Source organism: Oreochromis aureus, linkage group 10, assembly GCF_013358895.1.
Source record: "Oreochromis aureus strain Israel breed Guangdong linkage group 10, ZZ_aureus, whole genome shotgun sequence".
In the NCBI taxonomy this organism is placed as follows: Eukaryota; Metazoa; Chordata; class Actinopteri; order Cichliformes; family Cichlidae; genus Oreochromis; species Oreochromis aureus.
In genome coordinates, this window is record NC_052951.1 from 12,212,556 (window position 1) to 12,236,915 (window position 24,360).

The following is a 24,360-nucleotide window of genomic DNA, read 5'->3' on the forward strand; positions in this document are numbered from 1 at the left end:
TGGAGGACCTTTTTTTTTTTTCACTAGTTTTATATTTTGCAACTCTTCCAGCATGGACGTTATGAATGTTATGCTGCCTGTCATATCAATTAGTATGACCAGTTTGGTGGTGGATCAGTGATGGTCTTGTGAGGATAATTTATGAAGAGATACACAGGCCTCTACAGGCTAGGCAACAGCATCCTGACTACCATTAGGACTACCATTAGGTACCGGGATGTAGGTTCAGGCCCTACACTGCTGCAATGGGTCCTCGGTTCTAATTGGTGCACAACAATGCCCAGCCTCATGTGGCAAAAGTATGCAGCCAGTTCCTGGAGAATGACGGAATAAATATGATAGACTGGTCCTCATGCTCACCTGACCTAAATCCAGTCCACATCTAAACCAATCCACATAAATCAAATAGCACACTTCTGGTATTTTAAGTTTTAGTCCATCAGATGCTGTCAGGTTGCACCTCACACTGTCCAGGAGCTCAGAGATGCCCTGATCCAGATCTGTGAGATCCCCCAAGACCCCATCCATTGTCGGGCATGATTGCAACCTTTTTTGGGCCATACAAACTACTGAGTTCCAGTAGTTCAACTTGCATATATACAAAAAAGCTGAAATAGTTCTTTTAAACAGCATAGAGACATCTCTCTGGGATAGAAAGACTGGAAAACTCTTTAGAAGGTATTATATACTGTTTAGGTTCCTGATAGCTAAAAATACACATTGGCTATTAGATCGAATAAGACAACATTATTATTGAATCACTCTTTGAAAAATACCATTCTTTATTTAAAAATTATATTTCCATTGCACTCTGGGTGTAACGTATGAGAAGTAGAAAACGTGTTAACTGAATCTTGGCACGTGATTGGCTCTGCAGATTTCAAACCTAAATCCCGCGTGCGGCTGTTGTGTCGCGATAGGTTTCCTTTCTTCTTCGGGAGCCGTCGGCCGCTTCCGGTTACATGACGACGACGGCGTTGATACAAAAAGAGAGAAGGAAAACACAAGGAAAAACACCTTTCTTGGCGAGAACAGCGGAAACTTAATACAAATCGCCAGATTGCTGTTAATGGATTGCTTATGTGTCAGCATAACTAACGACTGCTGACAAGTTAGCTTGGCTGGAGAACGTATGAGCAGTGCAAGATCGCAGATATTTGGAGTTTATTGTTCTTCGCCTGCTTCCTCCAGCTAGGCTATTTCTGTGTTGCTCTACGCTACATAGCCAAGCTAGCTAACGTTAGCTAACGCTGGATGCCAACACGGTGTGTGCTCCTGGTTGTCAGTTAGCGAGCGGTTGGAAAGGAAAGGAAACCGCGCTGTTAATCGCTTTACCGCTGGACTCCGCTATCCGCTTCTAGCTCGTTGGCTTTAGTTGGGCGAGAATGGCAACTACAGCATTGTACGCCTGTACGAAGTGTAACCAGCGGTACCCCTTCGAGGAGCTGTCGCAGGGCCAGCAGCTGTGCAAGGTTTGGGAGTGTATGTGTGAGTGAGAGAGAGACAGACAGTCTGCTTCCAAACAAGAATCAACAAACAATCACGACACGAAAGAGTGAAGAAGTGTGGGGGTGTTTTTTTTGTTTTGTTTTTTTTTTTGCCTCCGGGGTGTCACGGTGCTACAACAAGTAGCAGGTTAGACAGGGTACATTATGTAACAAGTTGGAAGGCAACCGTATTAACGTAACCATGTTTAGATCACTCCTGTACATCGTGCTCTTTATTAAAGCGCAACAACACAACCATACCGCATGTGTACCTGTTGAATATTTGTTCCCGGTAAATTAAAAAAAAATGTCGATTACATGTTTGTAGTCTTTCTCGTTTATAGCTGAGGAGCAGAGTTCGTTTATTGGCAAAGGAAAAGAATATTTAAATGGAGAAAACCTTGAAGCAAACCTGTCTGATATTTCCTTCAGATGTTTTCTTCCATATGCCATGGCTTTTCTTTGCATTAGTGCCGTGCGATACCAACCAAATATAGAGCCAGCATGGCCGATACCAGTACCGTTACTTTAACCGGTAAAGGTAGCCTATGCAGGAAAGAGCAGTGTGTCGAGATTTATGAGACGAGTAGTCTTCACTTTGCTAATTCTGAACAAATTTTAAGGAAAACTAAATCACTGTTTTTACTGTCCACAATAATTAGTTAACACAATAAAACATAACTTTCAGCTGTTCATGGATTTTGAAACTTGGTCTTTTATAGAGCTGGGATGTAAATGTGCCTGTCTCTAAAGCATTTTGGGTCAACTTCTGTTGTTTAAATGTGCTATAGACTATGTGTAACATAGATGTGACAATCAACACAAAAAGGCTCAGACATTTTTCACAGTGCATGTTTGAGGTATATTTTTTCATTTCCAAAAAGTAATTTATTTTTAGCACAATTTGGAGAGCTACATACTGAACTTAAAGGAACACTTGTATCAATCTCATACCAATACCGGCTTTGGTGTCGAAACAGTCACCGTTCATATCGATCTGCCCACTTCTACTAGATTAACTGATAAATTCAAGATTATTTTTTTTTGTCACAAAAAGGCTGTTAAACCATGATTTTTCTGTTAATAATGCCTTTGTTTCCCTCAATGGAAAACCCTACTGTGACATTATCCTGGGTTTGTATAGAGAAAATTTACATTGGTGTTTTCACAGATGTTGTAGCCAGCGTACAATATGCACCACCTGCAATGCAGTTTCCACTGTAATAGACCACAGTAGTGCTGTTTGTTTGTCACCATTCACCAGCAGACAGTCGTGTGCCACAAACTGATATTTCTTTGTTTTTGTACTGCAGGAGTGTCGCATCGCTCACCCAATAGTGAAGTGCACATACTGCAGATCTGAGTTTCAGCAGGAAAGGTGAGATGTTTCACCTCCCAGTGATGTTTGTTCAGCTTTCATTCACGGCAATTCAATGAATTTCATTGCAGCTTGATTTGGCTTGAAACCCGTCTTTATTCTTTGCAGTAAAACAAATACAATCTGCAAGAAATGTGCCCAGAACGTCAAACAGTTTGGAACGGTGAGTAGCAAATTTCTCCTGTTTTTTGTAATACTAGCTGTTGCTAGGTCTGCTGGGTCCTACTTCACTTTTTGCATTTTCTTTTTTATTATTATTGTTTATTTATTTATTTTTGGTTTGTTTGTCTTTGCAGCCCAAACCTTGCCAGTACTGTAACATTATTGCAGCTTTTATCGGGACAAAGTGCCAGCGTTGTACTAACTCAGAGAAGAAATATGGACCTCCACAGACCTGTGAACAATGCAAACAGCAATGCGCCTTTGACCGTAAGGAGGAGGGGAGGAGAAAGGTAAGAGCCTGAATTGCATGCAGTCTACTATACAGTTTAGTAGTAAGTTTTATGAGCTAATATCACCTCGTGTTTCAGGTGGATGGAAAACTTCTGTGCTGGCTCTGCACGCTTTCCTACCGCCGTGTCCTGCAGAAGACTAAGGAGCAGAGGAAGGGGTTTGGTTCCTCCAACTCTTCATCCCTGAATGAGAAAGACCACCACTCCAGATCGCACCATCATCATCACCATCACCAACACAGACACAGCAGTTCTCACCACAAGTATGTCCTCTGTTGTATCGCCTCTTTTCTTGCATGCTTTGTCCCCAGGCTGCTCAGTCAGCCCTTCAAGTTTAAAAAACATAAATGTTTTATGTGTCTGTCATATGCTGCAGGCTGAGTGGGAGCCTGAGTCCTGAGCAGGAGCAGGGACTGTGGAAGCAGAGGTAAAGCTGCCTTCTTATTTAAGGCTCTTATTGAGTTTTTATTCCCAGAGTGAACACTTCGTTTTTCCTCTGCTCTGCAGCCATAAATCGTCTTCGATCCAAAAGGAGACTCCAAAGAAGAAACCAAAACTGGAGATGAAGCCATCCAACGGGGACAGGTACGACAGATGTAGCGCATTAAGTGCTATATTTTGGTTACATATATTTTCTTTTATGCCGTTCCCATTGTTGGCTTCATGCTCATTTCCTTCTCCTTCCAGTAGTTCCATTACCCAGTCTATGGATTCAGGGGGAACGGACAACTTCATTCTCATCAGCCAGCTGAAGGAGGAAGTGATGTCACTGAAGAGACTTCTGCAGCAGAGGGATCAGACCATCCTTGAGAAGGACCGAAAGGTAGGTTAATCTGCCTCAGCTGACCTCTGCTTTTGCTTTGCTTTGTTTGAGGGGTTGATTTTTAATGACCAAATTCTCTCGTAGCTCACAGAGCTCAAAGCAGATTTTCAGTACCAGGAGTCAAATATGAGAGTGAAGATGAATCAAATGGAGAAATCACACAAAGAAGCTATGGAGCAACAGCAGGTAGGAATACATGTGTGACACTGAGGGCTTCAGATTCTTAGTTGTTTGTGTTAAATTTTGTTCCTAGAATATTTAGTGAGAAGATGTGTACATGTCGGATTTATTTCTCCCTCTTCTTTGTTCTCAACTCCTCATTAGTATTAGTATTCACCTGTGTCGGTTTTAATTGCCCAGCAGTTTCCAGTAGGTGTGGTAATGTAGCCATTTGATACACCAGAGAAACAATTCATGGGAATTATGTTCTGCAATGATGTAAAGGTTATAATGGATTAATATCATGATAATAAAGGGGTGGTTCACTGTGTCAGCTGATCCATTTCCGACATGATCATCAAACGTGTCGGTCTTAAATTGTCTTTATAGTTATTTTCTAAGTGTAACAGTGTAAATGTGTGCATGTTACTAATTGGATTGTTTATTTATTTATTTATATATATATATATATTTTTTTTAAGCGTCTGTATGCCAACATTTATAACTCATTATGTATTTTGTTTCCACAGGCTAAGAACAGGGAGTTGATGAAACAAGTGGCTGCCCTCTCTAAGGGAAAAAAGTTTGACCGGACAGGAAGTTCACTACTGTTACCCTAACAATAGGCCGACCAGGGTGACAACACAGAGCGGCTTCATTTTTTGTAACACTGTGAAAGTCTCTCTCCTGTGTTTCCTCATTGCCATCGACATCAACTACTTCTAAATTGGTAAAAAGCCAGAGACCATGTTGTACATGGAAGTGAAATGTTAAATCAAAGAATCCTTCTTTCTCTAAATACATAAATCGACGTATTTTAGATATTTTCTGGCGGCTTTTCCACTGGATCATAGGATATGACTTTGGATGTGGTGGAGGATGGAGTCCTCTTTTCTTTTTCTTTTTTAAAATTAAATCCAACACTGCCGGGCCAAAACAAAAACCATGGTGTGCATACAGTATGTGGAGAACGTTGTCAACGCAGCCACTTAATTTTTATGGATGTCATGCATTTTATTTATTCAACTGTATTTCTTAGCTTTTTTTTTTATTTCCTCACAACATACTAAGAGAACATCCCACATTTTGGGGTTTTCTTCAATAGTAATTAGTTATATTTTTCTAAATGGACGCGATTGTGGAAGACAGATGCTCCTTAACGGAGACCATGTGCAACTTTACAATGTATGCAAACGTGGGAAAGGCGACCACTGAGCTGCTGCTCGACAGTAGAGAAATCTCTCGGTTAACGATTCATAAAAATAAAACCAACCAATGAGCACTCAGAAAGGCCGTCTCTTGGCTGCCCAGTTTCTCACTGTGTGACAGCTGTAGTGCTTTGCTGTTTCTCTTTAGTGGAACGATTGTAATACTGCATGATTTTACTGCCAGATACCGGATGGCTTTGTGGTCAGACTTTTTCTTCCCCTGCCCCTCTTTTAATTAGTTTTTTAAGAATCACTTGTAAATGTATCACCGGGGTCAGCCAATGTATTTAAACTATTGCTTGTATCTGTTTTAGTGAGTACAGTATGTGTATGGTAAGGCCAGTTGAAATTAACATGTCTGTAGAAGATGCTTTTTAAACAAACGCACCTATCACCCTACATTACTGGGCTGGTTTCATACTGTGGTGTCCAGGATCACTTTTGTACTTTTTTCCAAACCAAGTGTTTTAAAACTATTAAAACTGGCTAAACTGTTATGGTGTTCTCTTTGACTTTTTATTTTGCTTATTACTCAGCGGGCCTCTTATTAATGCATGAACATGTGGAGAAGAGGGAGAGTGAATATACTGGGTAAAGGATACTGAATTTAGACCTGATGGTAAGAGAGAGAGTGAGATGGAGGCAGATGGAACAGCTGAAAGAAGAATGCTTGAGTCCACTGAGTGAGGAATCCCATCTGTGTCAAAGCAAAAATATGTACGGATTGTAATGTTTTTAGTAGCTTCCAGATGTGATTATACACTCCCTGTCACCACCAGCAGGTAACCTTTTACCAATGGACTCGGTTTGATGAGTGTTGTTTTTGCTTTTCATATTTCTTTTTTTTTTTTTTTAATGCATCACAACATCACCTAGAGGTAGCGCTGGGTATTAAATTAAAGTACAGACTGACACTGGTTCAACTTTGGTTGACAAATCCTCAAAATAATTCATAGTTTGGACGTAAAGTTATAGCAACTGTTCGCATTCTGTTGATAGATTCTTCTTATTTTAAACCGTAAAGAGGTAGTATCAAATACTTGACATCTGATATAGAGAACAAATAAATACTATTTGGTGCACACAAGTTGTTCTAATTTTTAGAACAAAAAAAAGTAAAAACCGTAGGACCAGTTGGCTATAGTAAGTTTTGAATTCATCTTGAAAGGTTTTCAGTAAACACTGATTCCCCAACAGCTTTAGGGGCGCCATGTCACAGAAAGTATTTTAAGATGTGTGTACTGTAAGGGCATATAATTAAAGTTATTTGCGATAAATTGAGCAAATTTTGAGTTGGTGTAGGGGGTGGGGTTCCATTTGGCAAGTTAATTAAAATGGGCTATACAACACAACCATAAACCATAAAACTGTAGTGAATAGAGTATAAAGTATAGTCGAAACAGATTCGTTTTATTGCTATGGAATGAGTATGGGCAAAAATTCAATATTATTAAATTTATTATAACCTAATACTAAGCGTAAAGACAATGACAGGCGTTTGCGAATTACTAGTGAAAAATATTGTACCTTTTGTAGCGAACTCCACTAATTCCAACGTTTCAAAGAGTACCTGAATGCGTCACATTTTTCATCCGGGTCACTGGGACTTTCCGCTAGTTTGGCTAGTCCAGTCTGCAGATCGCTGCAGTGCGTGACAGTAATACAAATAAAAACAACCCTTACCCGACTATGTATATACTGCGTTTAATGAGTTAGAGTGTTTATTGTTTGACTTCGTGAAGTTAGTCTAGGGCCAGGGTAAAATATGCTTAAGTGCACGGATTTTAGTCACCGTATTACAAGTTGTTTTGTCTAGCTAATATTAGCTAACTTACTTAGCCTCATCTATTAGCATTCAGAAGATAAATCGAGCTGGCTAAAACAAAAGCGTACAAAATCTAAAAAGAACTCATCGAAAGGTAAGTGACAGTTGACTGGAAGTTTATTTTATGCATGCTTTACAGTCTTAAGTTCAGGCTAGCTAACTAATATTGAGATTAACTTTGTTTTTTATTATAGCGCAGCTAACGTAAAGTTAGGGTTCAGGTCACAGCTCATTTCTCATTTTTTTTTTAAAATAAATGACAAAAAAACAGATTGAGTGAAGTTACTCTCTGATCTTACGATGGCTATTTTATGCTACTAATAAGCAATAGTAGAGACACTGAAGTAAATATAGTACGTCTTAGTAGTAAAATGCAAAGAATTACAGAAACCAGTAATGAAGACCGAGGAAATTAAATTAGGAGGTCCAAATGCTTAAACTCTAAATGTTGTCCTTGTAGGATGTCGGACTCGGACAGTGACGATGATCAAGATCGCCCTTTCTCTATAACTGGCTTCCTCTTTGGAAACATCAACGAAGATGGGCAGCTAGAAGATGACAGTGTTTTGGATAACGTGGGTGTTTCTGATACGTTTGTCTGCAGAAACATTTAGTAGCGTACTTAAGCTCGCAAACTTAAATTTTCTTCAACAGCTGTCTGCTTTTACTGTTCATTGAAATGTTTTGTTTGTGTCTTATTTCCTCATATCAGGAGTCCAAAAAGCATCTAGCTGGTTTGGGTACTCTGGGTCTGGGCTCACTTATTACAGAGATCACTGCCAATGAGGATGATGATAAGGAAGAAAACAGAGACCCTGCCAACGTGGATGCGGAAGGTGAGGTCACATATATGTGAAGTGAAATTTATTTCGGTCAACAACAACAACACAGATTATCATTTTACATAAAAGTACTCAATCATACAGTAACTGAAAAAGGAATAGGCTGAAGCCTTGTGGCTTATAATTATCCTATCTTTTACCCCATAGGAATAATCAAATCCTTAACCAAGAAAATAAATAGCATTGATAAATAAGTTATATAACAGTTTGAAAAGAAATCAATGATAAATCAAGAAATTAAATCAACACAAACTTATTCATCAAACCAAATTTCTATAACCTTGTATGATACAAATTTTTAAATTCTTCCTGAAAAATGACAAAGAAAAACACATCTTCAGTTCATCATTAAGTCCATTCCATAATTTCACTCCCAAAACTGACACACATCTATACTTAACATTGGTTCTCACTTTAGGTATTTCAAACACATAAGACCCCCTCAAATCATATTTTCCATCTCTTACTTTAAACATACTTAAAATACAAATTGGAACATTCTTTTTCATCACTCGATATATCATTTCTAAAGTTTTAGAATATATAATGTCCATGAATTTTAACATAGATGATCCTACAAAAAAACTGGTTGGTGGACTCCCTATATCCAACTTTATTTATTATTCTGATAGCTCTTTTTTGCAATTTAAAAATTGAATCCAAATATGTTTTGTATGTGTTCCCCCATATTTCCGCACAATAGGTCATATAAGGCAGCGGTCCCCAACCTTTTTTGCGCCACGGACCGGTTTATGCCCGACAGTATTTTCACGGACCGGCAATAAGGTGTCGCGGATAAATACAACAAAATAAAACTAGTGCCGGTACCGAAAAAAAGAAAATTTATTCATAACACACGTGAAAAGACCCAGGAAAACCGAGTTAACGATAAAAACGATAACAAAATAACGCTGAAAACCGATAAAAACCCTGAAAACCATACATTTCACACCTGAGCCTCAACTCTCGCGGCCCGGTACCAAACGACTCACGGACCGGTACCGGTCCGAGGCCCGGGGGTTGGGGACCGCTGATATAAGGCAAACAAAGGAAAGTATACAATAAATAAAGGCAGTTCTTATTCAAAGAATCTCTTGTTTTATAAAGAATAGAAATAGACTTGGATAATTTCCGTTTCAAATGTTCTATGTGGGGCTTCCAACAAAGTTTATCATCAATAATTACTCCTAAATTTTGTCTCATATACTCTTTCAATTTCAACATTATTTAAATTCAATTTTACTTTAAAATTACTTTTACTGCCTCCAAATAACAGAAATTTTGTTTTACTTTCATTCAATGATAGTTTATTAAATACAAACCATCTATTTAACTTCATGAGTTCTGTTTCCACTGTTTTCAGAAATTCCTTTATGTCCTTTCCAGAGCAAAATAAGTTTGTATCATCAGCAAACATCACATATTTTAAAGTATCACTGGCTGTACAAATATCATTTATATAAAGTAAAAAATAATTTAGGTCCCAAAACAGATCCTTGCGGAACTGCACAAGTTACTTTTCTAAGTTTAGATTTCATGTTATTAATACTCACATATTGGAACCTATACCAAATTTTAAAATAATTGACCTTCTCCAGGTTGGGTGAAGAGCACTGAGGATGCAGTTGATTATTCTGACATCAGTGAAGTTGCTGAGGATGAGACAAAGAAGTACCGTCAGGCCATGGGGTCTCTGCAGCCCAGCAGGAAAACAGGTGATCAGCAATGTTACAGCTCTTACTATGATTAACTGTGGAGACAGTGAGGCGGGTATTGTTTTTACCTTGTCAGTAGATGATCAGTCAAAACAAGTCTTTTGAACATTTTATGTCAGTTGAAGATTTTATGACATTTTAAGATCATTTAGTTGGATACAGTCTTTAAGAAAACGACCTGGATATTAGATTTTTCTAACACTTGCACAGGTAAAGGTTTGTTAACTTATGTTAACTTTTTTTTACATCAAATAACATTTATTATTATTCTTTTCACAGGACTGCATAAAGTCTTTATAACTAAGTACGCCTCATGTTTCAGTAGCTTGTAGAATCACCTTTAGCAGCAGCAACTTGAAATAATAATTTTTCTGTATGACTTTCAGTCTCTCACATTATTGTTGAGGAATTTTGGCTTGGTCTTCTTTAGGACGTTGCTTCAGTTCATTGAGGTGTGCAGACATGCTGCAGAATTTCAATTAGATTGAGGTCTGGACTTCACAACACCCTGATTCTTTTCTTTTGCAACAATTCTGTTTTAGATTTGCTGCTGTTGTTAGGATCATTGTGCTGTTGCATGAGCCATTATTGGGCCGGCCTTTATCTGTCAGACAGATGCCCTCACATTTGACTCTGGAATATTTTGTTGTACCGAGGAGATCATGGTTGACTTAATGACTGCAAGCTGAGGTGTTTGTGTTAATATGTTGTGTTTGGATTTGCCAAACATGGAATTGCACATTATATTATATCTCCACATTGGTCTTGCATGGTCTGACCTTGCGGTGAATTTTCTGGGGCATCCCCTCCTGGGTAGATCATGGCGTTGTGTTAACACAAAACTGAACGCATCAGCCAGTTACCCTTTTAATTCCTATGGAAACAGTAAGGATGTACTTAGTTTTTCCTCATGACTATGTTAATAAAAAATACTCTCGAACTCTTTATTCCTAGATGATGAGGATGACTATGATGCTGATTGTGAGGATATTGACTCTAAGCTCATGCCCCCTCCACCACCACCAACTCTTCCTACATCTAAGAAAGAGGAACCCTCCACTCAGAGCACAAATGGTAAGTACATAGTTGCTTGTGATTACTTCCTAAAAGATTAATTGGGTTTGGAATAGTCTTTCTCTCATAATGTATTAAATTAAATCGCAATACATGCTTGTTTTGATCAAATAATTTTCATCACAAACTTTGATGACCTCTACTGCTCCATTGATTTATTACTGTCACCTGCAGCAGTTGGGGAAGATGGGGATGGCATCATCCTGCCTTCCATCATCGCACCATCCTCTACAGCAGATAAGATTGACTTCAGCAGCTCCTCAGACTCTGAGTCAGAAACCGATCGTCCTTGTCAGGGTTCAGGGGCCGGTGGTTCTGCAGACATTCTCACACTCCCTCTGGCTGGCATCATGCAGAAAGATGCTGCCAAAGCATTGCCAGGTGTCACAGAGCTCTTCCCAGAGTTTAGGCCTGGAAAGGTACAGCATCTTTATTTACACATACTCAAGGTTCATTTTTATCAACATTTTAAATTGAAGGAGTGCATTAAATCCATTTTCTTGAATGTGCTGCCAGGTGCTCCGGTTCTTGCGCCTGTTTGGTCCTGGAAAGAATGTGCCATCGGTTTGGAGGAGCGCCCGCAGGAAAAAGAAGCGAAAACATAGAGACCATCAGCCTGGGACACCTCCTCCAGAAGGAGAACCATCAGAACAAAGCCAGGAGAAGAAATCTGGATGGGTTTATGAGTATGCTCTTCCTCCACCTCCAGAGCAGTGCCTTTCTGATGATGAGGTAAGTCTTTGCTGCATGCTTGTGTAATAAAAGGCTCTTAGCAGTTTTCTCTCAGTATGTCAGTTTAATCAGCATTTTACATTCATTCTGCTTTGTCCAGATAACCATGATGGCTCCAGTAGAATCAAAGTTTTCACAAACTTCTGGTGATGGGGACAAGGAGACAGAGTCTCGGCCTAAAGTAGCAGAATGGCGATATGGTCCAGCCCAGCTCTGGTACGACATGCTAGGCGTCTCTGAGGATGGAAGCAATTTTAACTACGGGTTCAAGCTTAAGGAATTACAATCCAGTGAGCCTCAGAAGCAGGATACACCTAATGAAATTACAGAGACTTCTCAAGAGGTATGCAGATACACACATCTCTAGCAAAAGGAGGTAAATGATACTGATTATCCTGCTAAAGTTGTGAAATATATCCATAGGTCCAGATGCAGGAGGACAATGACATTGTCGATGGTGATGATGATGATGAAGATAAAGACAGAAAAGCTTTGGAGAATGAACTCTTCCTCATGGTCACTCAGCTGCAATGGGAGGATGATATAATTTGGAACGGGGAGGACGTGAAACACAAGGGTACCAAGACTCAGCGAGCCAGTCTTGCAGGATGGCTACCCTCTAGCATGACCCGTAATGCCAATGCTTACAACGCACAGCAGGGTAAGATAGCTGGAAAAATTCAGAAGTAAATCTTTGTGGGTCTTTTTTTTAAATTTTTTTTTATGCTAGCAGAATACAGTACCGTGGTGGGGTATTGTTGTACGAACATTGATAATTGATGGTGGGGGAGTCTGATGTAATATTGAGTGTGTTTAAAAGAAGCCCTAACATCTGTTTAATTTTAAAGGTCTGACAAGAAGTAATTCTCAACTGGTCCCACCTACACCTCCACCCATGCCCAAAGCTGCTTCGATTTCTGGTTCAAAGCGGGACAAAAACAGCCACGATAATCAAGGTCAGTTCACGCTTTTGGTCGCATTTCAGTCCTTCCTGTTTCAAGATAATTTCTCACTGTTTGTTTTGTATTCATGTGTTTTTGTCCCATTACAGCCTCCCAGGACGAAGACTGTCTTTGGTTCTCCATTTTTCCTATTGATAATGAAGAGTTGGTATATGGACGCTGGGAAGACAACATTATCTGGGATGACCAGGAGATGGATCACATGCTTGAGCCGCCTGTTCTTACACTGGATCCCAATGATGAGAACATAATTCTAGGTATAGTCAAAAATCTTTATCTGCCACTTCTTCTGTTATGTTTTCACTTGTTTTAGTCTCTTTTTAAAAAAATCTGTGTTATGCTGCTGTCACTTGAAGAAATTCCTGATGAAAAGGAGGAGACGACCTCCCACTCGCCATCAAAAGAGAATAAGAAGGAAACTGCAATCAAGAAGAGCCGCATCCTGCTGGGGAAAACGGGCGTGATAAAAGATGAGCCACAGCAGGTACGGCAAAGGCAATCTTGATTATTTGCTGCTGATTTGTACTGGAGATGTGGTTTGTTTGAAGAAAAACGTAAAAATATCTAAGAGGGAATAAAAAGGGCTACATAAAAAATGCACGACTGTAAGAGGGAAATGCTCAGGAACATTTCTAAACTTCAAAAAATAGAATTATAGAATAGCAGCACTTTGAGTGCTATGTATGCTTTCTCTCAACACAGAACATGTCCCAACCTGAGGTCAAAGACCCCTGGAATCTGTCCAATGATGAGTTCTACTACCCCAAACAGCAAGGCCTGAGGGGAACCTTCGGTGGCAACATCATTCAGGTAAATGGTAGTTTATAACAGTGAATATAAAGCTTAAAAGCTAATTGCGTTGTGTAATATGAAAACTTTTGTCTTGTTGACAGCACTCCATCCCAGCCCTGGAGCTGCGGCAGCCCTTCTTCCCCACTCACATGGGACCCATGAAGCTTCGCCAGTTCCATCGTCCAGCTCTGAAGAAGTACTCATTTGGAGCTGTGGCTCAGCCGGGTCCACACCCTGCTCAGCCTCTGCTCAAACACATAAAGAAGAAGGCCAAGGTATGTCCTCAAGCACTATTACACTGTGAGTGTAGAGATAAATATGTAGTGTTTAAATGTTGTCATTTTAATGTTGACGTGTACTGAATATATAATCTTTTATAGATGCGAGAACAAGAGCGCCAGGCATCAGGAGGAGGAGACATGTTCTTCATGCGGACCCCGCAGGACTTGACAGGCAAAGACGGAGATCTGATTCTGGCTGAATACAGTGAAGAATACCCTCCTCTCATCATGCAAGTTGGCATGGCAACCAAAATCAAGAACTACTACAAAAGAGTGAGCTTGACATTGGATTTCTATTGTACTAACTTTGCACTTATGTTCTGCTCTGCTGAGAAATTTGACATGTGATTTTTAAAACATGATGAAATCCACCAGATCATCAAATTGTCATTTCTCACTCATTATTATGACGCTGTTACTGTGCTTTTCAGAAACCTGGAAAAGATCCTGGAGCACCCGATTGTAAATATGGAGAGACTGTGTACTGTCACACATCCCCTTTCCTGGGTTCTCTGCATCCCGGACAGCTTCTCCAGGTCAGCACCGTATCAGGGAAATAACCAGATCTGTGCATATATATAAAATCTCTCTGTTCTGTTATCATGGCAAACTGTATGATGGTTTGCCTTTTCCTCAGGCTTTTGAGAACAACCTCTTCCGTGCTCCAATCTACCTTCACAAGATGCCCGAGACTGATTTCTTGGTTATACGAACACGACACGGCTACTACATTAGAGAGATTGTGGACATTTTTGTAGTTGGTCAGGAGTGCCCATTGTTTGAAGTTCCAGGGCCAAACTCCAAACGAGCCAATACTCACATCAGAGACTTCCTGCAGGTATTTTTATTTATATATTTCTTTTTTATTTAGAGCTCGGCTGTTGTCTGCACATAGCTGACCTATCACTTCTGTGTTCTGCAGGTGTTCATTTATCGCTTGTTCTGGAAGAGTAAGGACCGGCCGCGGAGAATCCGCATGGAGGATATAAAAAAAGCTTTCCCCTCACACTCAGAAAGCAGCATCAGGAAGCGACTTAAACTGTGTGCTGACTTCAAACGTACAGGTAGACTTCACACGTTTGACCGTGTCGATTGTTTAGTGATGATCATCATGGATTAGACTAACTTGTGTTGAGTCATGGAAATATTTGGGGCATAAAAAGATTCTGTACACTTTGAAGTTGCATGGGGTCAGCTGTGTGTGTGTGTGTGTGTGTGTGTGTGCGCGCCCTGAAATGACAGCCAAGATTCTGAGCATTGAAGGAGCTTTTTATGCCTACTATGGATTTTACCCCAGAAGTATGATGTAGTGTAAGGACGGAATAAGGAGACAGGGTGTGACTGTGTGGTATAACCGCAGCATATTTTCTACAGTGTGACAATAATGGGAATAAAGCAATGATTTTAATTATTTTTGCTTACCACACTGCACTCTATGATTACGCAGATGGGTATAAATGATTTGTGTGCTCGTCCTCATGGCAGGAATGGACTCAAACTGGTGGGTGCTGAAGCCTGATTTCAGACTGCCAACAGAAGAAGAGATCAGGGCCATGGTTTCTCCGGAGCAGTGTTGCGCTTATTACAGCATGCTGGTAGCAGAGCAAAGGCTGAAGGTAACAGCTATTACCTACATGTATCTTCATTTGTATTTATTTAGTGTCTGTTTCATCAAGTTTTTTCACCCTTAAGGATGCCGGATATGGTGAGAAATCCTTCTTTGCTCCAGAGGAAGAGAATGAAGAGGACTTTCAAATGAAGATTGATGATGAGGTATCAACCGAAACTCTTCCTCACAATAAAGTTAACTAATACAGACTTGAGATGACACCATTCTGATTCTGTGTCACCCTCCAGGTGCGGACAGCTCCTTGGAACACAACCAGAGCCTTCATTTCTGCCATGAAGGGAAAGTGCCTGTTAGAGGTTACAGGTGTGGCTGATCCCACAGGCTGTGGAGAAGGTTTCTCCTATGTGAAAGTGCCCAACAAGCCCACTCAACAGAAGGTCTGAGTGTCTTAAGTCAAATTCTGCCGCCTCAGCGTTACTAAAATGACATGTAATGCTGACAAGTTTGTTTCTGGTGATTTTGCAGGATGACAAAGAGCCACAACCAGTGAAGAAGACAGTCACAGGGACGGATGCTGATCTGAGGAGGCTCTCACTGAAGAATGCCAAGCAGCTGCTGCGCAAGTTTGGTGTGCCAGAGGAGGAGGTGAGACCAGGGTGATGTTCAAGCACTTTAAGCAGATGCGAGACATTGTCAAGCTTTCCCCTGATTAGGTTTGATCTGAACAACCAATAGAAACGCAGAAAAGGCTTTAGTTTTAAGGTGATTTTTAAAGGTTCTAAAGTGTTTTTGTCTGTGTGTCAGATCAAGAAACTGTCACGTTGGGAAGTTATTGACGTGGTCAGGACCATGTCCACAGAGCAGGCACGCTCAGGCGAGGGACCCATGAGTAAGTTTGCCAGAGGCTCTCGTTTTTCTGTTGCTGAACACCAGGAGCGTTACAAGGAAGAGTGCCAAAGGATCTTTGACTTGCAGAACAAGTGAGTTTCCAGTTCAGCATTATGAGTGTTTTATCGAGGATCCTGCACACTTTAACTTCTGTATCTTGTTGCACCCCCATCTCAGAGTGTTGGAGTCTACAGAGGTGCTCTCAACAGACACAGACAGCAGTTCAGCAGAGGATAGTGACTTTGACGAGATGGGTAGGAACATTGAGAACATGCTGCAGAACAAGAAGACCAGCACCCAACTTTCCCGTGAGAGGGAAGAGCAGGAGAGGAAGGAGCTGCAGAGGATGCTGATGGGTGAAGAGAGCGATCGTGACAAGGGGCGCAAGGAGCGGCGTAAAGGTATATGTAAGTGTCCTTTTGTGATATTAAACACAGTCTTAATGTTAAGGACAAAAAATTGAGTATATAACTGTGAACTTTACTTCTCTTCACTCTACAGCCAGTTCCTTGTCCACCAGCTCCCACAAAGATGATGACACATCCTCCGTCACCAGCCTGAACTCCTCGGCCACGGGACGCCGACTCAAGATCTATCGCACCTTCAGAGATGAAGACGGCAAAGAGTATGTCCGCTGTGAAACTGTGCGTAAAGCTGCAGTCATCGACGCCTACACCAGGATTAGAACCACCAAGGATGATGAATTCATGTGAGTGTGACTGTAATTAAAGTCAGTTTAATTAAAAAATAATTATTTGGTTCTTGGAAGTATCCCATCGGACTGGTTCTGTATTTATTGGTGCTATTATGTAACAGTTAAAATAAAGTAATTTTGACCCAGCAAAGTCTATGTTTATAGAGCTGTGGTTAACGCACAGAAACCAGTGATACCAGTGATTATGACTCACGACTTTTCCTCGACTTTGTTTAAAATTCGAATTAGTTTTAATATTTTTTGATACATCTGTTAAATATGCAGAAACCTTTTCTTGTTGGTGTTGTATGGTGTAACCAGAGGATTAATCTAATTCATGGGTATGGATTAAATTACTAAGAAGGAAAAAAATGGACTGTCACTTAACTCAGACCTCTTTTTGTAAACCTGTGAATGTTAAAGGTCCTTGTTTTTCTTTTTTAAATCTTTTTACAGACGAAAGTTTGCCCTCTTTGATGAGCAGCACAGAGAAGAGATGCGGAAGGAGCGCCGGCGTATTCAGGAGCAGCTGAGGAGGCTGAAGAGAAACCAAGAGAAGGATAAGATCAAGGGGCCTCCAGAGAAGAAGACCAAGAAGGTCAAAGAGAGACCAGACCTCAAGGTAAAAGTAAGCTTGCCGATTCAGTACTATATGCCTTTCTTTCACTTTTTCCTCACAAGCTTCATGGTAGTGCACAAAATTCAAAACCTACAGCCAGTTTGCCTTGAGCAGTTCTTCTTCTTATAATATAGCCCTGCTAGATTATCCTCGTGTTCCTTAATGTTTTCCTCTTTTCCCTAGCTAAAGTGCGGTGCATGTGGCGCCATTGGACACATGAGAACAAACAAGTTCTGCCCACTTTACTATCAAACCAATGCCCCACCCTCCAACCCAGTCGCCATGACAGAGGAGCAGGAGGAGGAGCTGGAAAAGACAGTCATCCACAATGACAATGAGGAACTGATTAAGGTGGAGGGCACCAAGATTGTGCTGGGCAAACAGCTCATTGAAAGGTATAAAAAAAATTAGATTTAAATTTCCCATGTTTTGCAAACTATGTTTTACTCATTTGCTACATTTACAATAAATGGATCTGTGTCTAATTTGTTACAGCGCTGATGAAGTGCGCAGAAAATCTTTGGTGCTCAAGTTCCCAAAACAACAGCTACCACCAAAGAAGAAGAGACGTGTAGGCAGTGCAGTCCATTGTGACTATCTCAATGTAAGCATCCTTATACAGATTGTTGCCATGCAACATTATGATGATGATAAAAACTTTATTTGTAAAGTTTTTAAAGCACACTGTATTTCATATCTCGGATAAAACCACATTAAAGATAAGTGGACATGTCACAAACACACCACATAGGTCTTATATGTTTATTCCTACATTACACACATCCATAAACACATTATATGTGAACACGAGCCCAAAATAATGTATGAAAGATTAGGGAGAAGCTAACCTATGGATCTGAGTTTTCAGCTACCACTAATTAGATGACCCAAAAGGCTTACAGCAGCGTGCCCTGCAAACTCATTCTTTTCTATGGTTTGTGCCACTCAATAACAATTTTGTGCGCCACCTGGGGAGCATAGAAATTCAAGAAGTGTGCACCGGCCAGAGCAACAGAAATTTGGGGCCATTTGCTCGACCTAGCGGTTAACACAGTGTATGCCACTTTCTGTGTGCATGCTATTTCCTGTGTGAAAGGGTCTTGGGGAATGCTGTTGTAAAGTTTAGGAGCTACAGGTTGAAAAGAGTGGTTTCTACTGGATTTAAAATAAGAGTGTGGAACACTGGAACAGATGATCAGAGAGGCTGGCTGCTGTTACAAGGACTCAGCAGGTCTTCTTTGTAGGACAGGGGTGTCAAACATAAGGCTCGGGGCCAGAATTAGCCCGGCAAAGACTTCAATCCAGCCAACTGGACGACGCTGGTAAATGTGAAGGATGCATAGATTTTGAGCTTTTATCTATTATTTAATAAGTTTTAGAGCCTTTCTTTTGATAAGGATGCCCCCTCAATTGCCATTCATACTAGACCAAAGTAATAGATAAACAATTAAATGATAGAAAATTCCTGTTTTTTCACCATCTGCTATATAATTTATTTATTTTATTTTATTTTTTACAGTGGGTTCACAGAAAAACAATACATTATCTTTGAATTAACAAAGTCTTTTATTTTATAATTACAGGACAGTCTGGGTAATGAACTACAAAAACTTTTCTGTAATAATACACATTTATAGTGTGTAAAGTTTCACTGGTCCAGCCCACTTAAGATCAAAGTAGTCTGTATTGGCTCACAATGTAAAATGAGTTTAAGGGCACTATAAGTAAATAAAATTATAAAATGATCTGAATTTCACTGGATTGTAAGGTGAGGGTCACTTTAATAGATGATTTAAGTCTTTTTTTTTTTTCTTTCAGAAACCACACAAGGCCATCCACCGCAGGCGCACAGATCCCATGGTGACCTTGTCCTCTGTGCTAGAAAGCATCATCAACGACATGCGGGATCACCCCAATGTAAGAGGCGTCTACAACACGTTCACTTTACCTTAAAATTCTGTTCTTTGTTCCTATCCAGCTTCACCTTTATTACATCTACCTCTTCATTGTAGACATACCCGTTCCACACGCCAGTCAATGCCAAAGTTGTGAAGGACTACTATAAGATCATCACGCGGCCCATGGACCTGCAGACACTAAGGGAGAATGTGCGCAAGCGGATGTACCCGTCGAGGGAGGAGTTCCGTGAAGCAGTGGAGCTTATTGTCAAAAACAGTGCCACCTACAACGGTAGAGTTACAGGAACACGCTTCACAGACTCAGCGTGGTTTCAGTGAGATTTCAAACCTTCATCAGTTTGTTGAGATGGCTTTCTGTTTTTGTCTCACCAGGGGCAAAACATCCAATAACACAAGTTGCACAGTCCATGTTGGATCTGTGTGATGCTAAACTGAAAGAGGTGAGTGGATGTAAACATCATTGCCATGATTTGGTCTTATCCCCCCTTTTTTTTTTTTATTAGTTTCCTCATCAACTGTCAAATCTGTGTGTGTTTGCAGAAGGAGGACAGGCTGGTGAGGCTGGAGAAAGCCATCAACCCTCTGCTAGATGATGATGATCAGGTGGCCTTCTCCTTCATCTTGGACAACATTGTAACCCAGAAAATGATGGTGGTTCCTGAAGTAAGTCACCTCCTTCAGTCGGTTTGAGAACAGTGATCAGTATAGAATCGGATAATAATCTAAGGCTTGTTCTTCCACTCCTCTCCTCTTTGTAGTCGTGGCCATTTCACCATCCCGTCAACAAAAAGTTTGTGCCGGATTATTATAAAGTTATTGTGAACCCCATGGATCTGGAGAGTATCCGCAAGGTGAGAGGCTCACAGGATGTCAGACTTACAGCACCTAGAATCATTTAATTTTGGCAGCAGCATGAAGAAGCACCCTGTTTGTGTGTCTGTGTTTAATTTCGACAGAACATCTCCAAACATAAATATCAGAACCGAGAGACGTTCCTTTCAGATGTCAGTCTCATCCACACCAACAGCATCAAGTATAATGGTAAATGCTTTTATGGATAATGTTACCTCAGCATTTAATCTCTCTTAAAAGAGGTTTGACTAACTTGACTATCTTGTGTGTCTTTGACAGGTTCAGACAGTCCTTACACCAAGACAGCTCTCGAGATTGTTAATGTGTGCAAGCAGACTTTGGCAGAGGTGTGTAGAAGATTCTTAGGGTGTTTTCACACCTGTAGTTTGTTTATACTGGACTGAATCAGTTGATGAGTTTGTCAATTTGTAGCTGTTCACACTGAGAAAAATTCAGACTCCAAGCAAACTAAAATGTGTCACTACAAACCACATGACAATTTTTTCAGTCTGCTTTATGGCCAAATGTGTCTGGGCCGGGAGCACGTTTATCCAGGTGTTGTGTCATTTCGCAGCTAGTTGCTAGCCCATACAGACTTTCGCACATCTATAGTAGCCGTATCCCAGAATACAAAGCATACATGGCTACAGGAAGTGGTTTTTTTAGCTCAACTCTTGCAACGTGCACCTTGTAGTTGAGGTTGCCAAACAAGCTGCTCTGGAGTTCATTTGGAACTCAGTTTTTGTTTTTTGTTTTTTTTAATTTGGGGTTTGGTTGTTTTGGTCCACACCCGAGTGCAATTACTGTGTTCACATCTGCACAGTCAAACTGCACCAAAGTGGAAAACAAACCAGAGTTCAATTTAAACTAACTACACACTGCAGGTGTGAAAACACCCTTACTTTGCCCTTTTGAAGTTAAATAAGGCTGTTTGATTGAGTAGTTTCAAAGCAAAGTTAGGAGCAAATCAAAGGCAGTTTGACTTGTAGTTTTAAAAATGTTGTATTGACACAGAGTGGAGATGTGAAACCCAGGTGTGTAAAATCAGACTGTGAAATATTTGGAATACTTACAATACAAGCAACACAATTCTGTATTTTTAACACTTGTATTTTTAACACATATAAACAAGAAAAAAAAACAACCGCTTTAGAAATAGTCACCATTTATTGTGTTTGCAGTATGATGAGCACTTGACTCAATTGGAGAAAGACATCTCTACTGCTAAAGAGGCAGCTCTAGATGCAGCAGACCTAGAGAGTCTGGAGCCAATGACACCTGGGCCATACACACCTCAGGTAAGACAGCATCCAGGGCCTAGTTCCTTTAGGCCAAACCAAATACTCTAAACTTTTCTGTGTGCAGTAGCTTCCTTGCCACTCCTTGTATTGCTTCTCCTTCACTTGTTCTTTGCACTAACTCTCCTTTCCAGACTTTCACGTTTCATTTGTACAATCTAGTTTCTTTACCGTAGTGTCTTCTTTTTCCCAACCTGTTCTTCTCCTTCGTTCCTGCCCTCTTTGCCGTGTCTCTTTGTCCGTGTCTCTGTGCGGTGTTGGCCAGCCTGCTGATTTGTTTGACAGCGGGGCTTCGGGGAGTCTGCCCAGAGAGCCCAGCAGCCTTTTCTCTGAGGGACCTCTAGTGGGTGCTCCAGAGAAGAGAGGGGGGCAGGTACGGAGAGACAGAAATAAGTCTTGCAGCCACATGCCCACCCCTCTTGTATCTATCCTCAAAGCATCCCGCTTCAGTAGGCATTTCTGTTGTACCACTTTCCACACAGGTGACAGTTTTTTTTCACCCTTGATTTGTTACCTGTCTGTGTAGCTGTTTTTACTCAAGTACTGCAGACCTGAACACTGATGTGTGATTGATGTCTGATTCAGGCAAAGGGGCAAATTCATACTGCACTTTGACCTGATTCTGCAGACATTGTCCAGAGATCACATGAGAAAATGTCAACAGTAAACACCGCAGTAAACAGTGACAGGGCCATCTTTTAGGCAAGTTTGTTTCCTGACCCTTTTCATTCTACCTCTCAGGGACGGCACAGCAGAAGACCAGGGGAAGAAGAGTCTGATGTGGATATCGAAGGCTTTGATGAGGATGACGATGGCAAACCCAAGACTCCTGCTCCTGTAAGAAATACAGATTTACTGATACTGAGCACATACACACAGATGTAAACTGCCTCGGTTCTTATTTACCTCGTTTTTTTGTGATCTGTGTCTGAAGGCAGAGGATGCAGAAGGAGATCAGGAGTACGAGGACGATGACGAGGAGTTGTTGCTACCTCCTCGCAGGCGGGTGCATGACCAGGATGACGAGGAGGAAGAGGAGGAGGAAGAGGAGGGCGACGGAAGATCTAATCGCCCAGCTCAAGCCAGTGTGCTCTATCAGGATCTACTCATGTCAGACGTAGAGGATGATGCCAGCGAAGAGGAGGGTGACAACCCGTTCTCCTGTAGGTTCACAATTATTCTCCAACATTCAGAATCTATAAATAGCAAAATCTGGTGGACACAGAATGTCCTTTCTCTTGTAAAATGTCCTGATGAAATGCGTCTCACCTTCCAGCCATACAACTATCGGAGAGCGGCAGCGACTCGGATAGAGAGGTTGATGTGCGACCTGCACCTCCACGGAGAACTCAGGAGACGGCCCGCATGGGCATGGAGCAGGACGAAAGTATGATGTCATACGAAGGGGATGGGCCTGATGGGCCACACATGGAAGACAGCAATGTCAGGTACAGCAGACCAGCTGACCACAATGAAAGCATAAGAATGTAATTGATGGCAGTCTCCTCAACACTAAAGTGCATCTGGAAATGAGGATTTTAATGATGGGAAAAATGACATTTAAAGCTTAATTTTCATTGTCGTCATGAAGTATTTAAATTGCTTTATCGTATGCATATCTGTACCACTGAATCATTCCATGTCCTGATATTTTTTTTAAATGTTTTTCCTTGGTTTTCATCTCAGTTACGGCAGCTATGAGGAGACGGAGAGTCAGAGTCAGATGCAGCCATCTAGTTTGGGAAATGGAGAGGAATACGGCATCAGCGAGGAGGAGGAAGAAGACGAAGAAGACGAGGCACGGAGGAGAGGCCCGGCTGTGCTCTCTCAGGTCCAGCTCAGCGAAGATGAAGAGAGCGAAGAGTTCAGATCTATTGGGGGCGACAGCGACATGGACTCTGACAATTAGCTTCTTTTGATTTCTTCTTCTGCTTTTTTTGCTGCAGAATCACGAAAACTGAAACTGTTTTAAAAATGAGGAAATGGACAAATGAGGAAATCTTAGGTAAATATGTACAGTGTTATTTTGTAAATGAAGGTGTTATGCCGCTTGTAAAAAAAAAAAAACTGCACCTTGTAAATTTCAGTTTGTCTTTTTATATATGGATGTTTCTTTGTTTTATCCCGTTTTCCTTCAGTTAAATGTTATGGAAGCTTGTTTCCATCACTCAAAAAAAACAAACCATTTTTTGCCACCTGTCAGTCAAAATTTAGAGAGTTGACTTAATCAGAGTTTTGGGTTAATATGCGATAATAATCCTGCATTTTGAGGTCAACCAAAAAATTTTACCAAGCAAAAAGTGTTTAGGGTTTCTTTCAGGTGGTGGGTACGAGCTTCCACAATATCCCAAATTCACAATAAAGGAAAAAAAAACTGAAGACAAACAATTTTCTCTTTTTTTTTTTCCTAATACAAAATAAGCTGCAGCTCTTCTTTCTCAGTTTTCCTTATTGAATGAACATAATTCCAGTAAGAAGTGATAGAGAGGGATTCAGATCCATGCAGTTCAACTTCCCTTTTGATATGTTAATATTTAACTCGTGTTAATATTTGTCCAATCCCTCTAGTCATTTATCATCAAACATAAAAGTGATGGAAAGCAATCGTTGAGGTGGAATATGACAGGACTTTAATGACTGTGGTTACAGTTGGAAAATTTTTATAGATATTTTGACACACCAACAAAAAACAGTTATAAATAAAACAAGTGCAAGCTGATCAAATAATTACACTAATGTGTGCATTTCATTTTTCTCAACTATGCAGTGTTCTTTTAGTGCCTGCAATTT

At 40.6% G+C, this 24,360-nt stretch overlaps 2 protein-coding genes across 9 annotated transcripts; both read left to right on the top strand.

The window, feature by feature from the left end:
- Positions 1 to 941: 941 nt before the first annotated feature.
- On the top strand, positions 942 to 6,004 carry fam76b (family with sequence similarity 76 member B). 2 transcript variants are annotated; one of them, XM_039618728.1, is made up of 10 exons: positions 942 to 1,472; positions 2,801 to 2,865; positions 2,974 to 3,028; positions 3,162 to 3,317; positions 3,396 to 3,580; positions 3,694 to 3,744; positions 3,825 to 3,902; positions 4,008 to 4,140; positions 4,225 to 4,326; positions 4,830 to 6,004. In XM_039618728.1, exons 1-10 carry the CDS (start codon positions 1,386 to 1,388, stop codon positions 4,917 to 4,919), a joined length of 1,002 nt encoding a protein of 333 aa, XP_039474662.1. In that variant the 5' UTR covers positions 942 to 1,385; the 3' UTR covers positions 4,920 to 6,004. The 2 variants fall into 2 exon arrangements, with proteins under 2 accessions (XP_039474662.1, XP_031608378.1); XM_031752518.2 differs by having other exon boundaries at positions 944 to 1,472; positions 4,005 to 4,140.
- Positions 6,005 to 7,105: 1,101 nt separating this feature from the next.
- Positions 7,106 to 23,955, top strand: taf1 (TAF1 RNA polymerase II, TATA box binding protein (TBP)-associated factor). Of its 7 annotated transcripts, none has more exons than XM_039618385.1 (41): positions 7,106 to 7,426; positions 7,793 to 7,907; positions 8,045 to 8,168; positions 9,773 to 9,889; positions 10,844 to 10,963; positions 11,138 to 11,382; positions 11,480 to 11,695; positions 11,796 to 12,038; positions 12,119 to 12,356; positions 12,544 to 12,651; positions 12,747 to 12,914; positions 13,014 to 13,141; positions 13,360 to 13,467; positions 13,551 to 13,724; positions 13,830 to 14,003; positions 14,162 to 14,266; positions 14,368 to 14,568; positions 14,653 to 14,794; positions 15,216 to 15,346; positions 15,423 to 15,503; positions 15,588 to 15,737; positions 15,826 to 15,945; positions 16,105 to 16,280; positions 16,366 to 16,595; positions 16,690 to 16,897; positions 17,339 to 17,510; positions 17,685 to 17,896; positions 17,997 to 18,105; positions 19,320 to 19,418; positions 19,514 to 19,691; positions 19,793 to 19,860; positions 19,961 to 20,083; positions 20,179 to 20,271; positions 20,377 to 20,461; positions 20,552 to 20,619; positions 21,454 to 21,570; positions 21,836 to 21,943; positions 22,312 to 22,407; positions 22,505 to 22,733; positions 22,847 to 23,018; positions 23,257 to 23,955. In XM_039618385.1, the coding sequence occupies exons 2-41, from the start codon at positions 7,794 to 7,796 to the stop codon at positions 23,477 to 23,479; spliced, it is 5,973 nt and encodes a 1,990-aa protein (XP_039474319.1). In that variant the 5' UTR covers positions 7,106 to 7,426; position 7,793; the 3' UTR covers positions 23,480 to 23,955. The 7 variants fall into 7 exon arrangements, with proteins under 7 accessions (XP_039474319.1, XP_039474321.1, XP_039474322.1 ...); XM_039618387.1 differs by having other exon boundaries at positions 17,339 to 17,504; XM_039618388.1 differs by having other exon boundaries at positions 16,366 to 16,589.
- Positions 23,956 to 24,360: the final 405 nt, after the last annotated feature.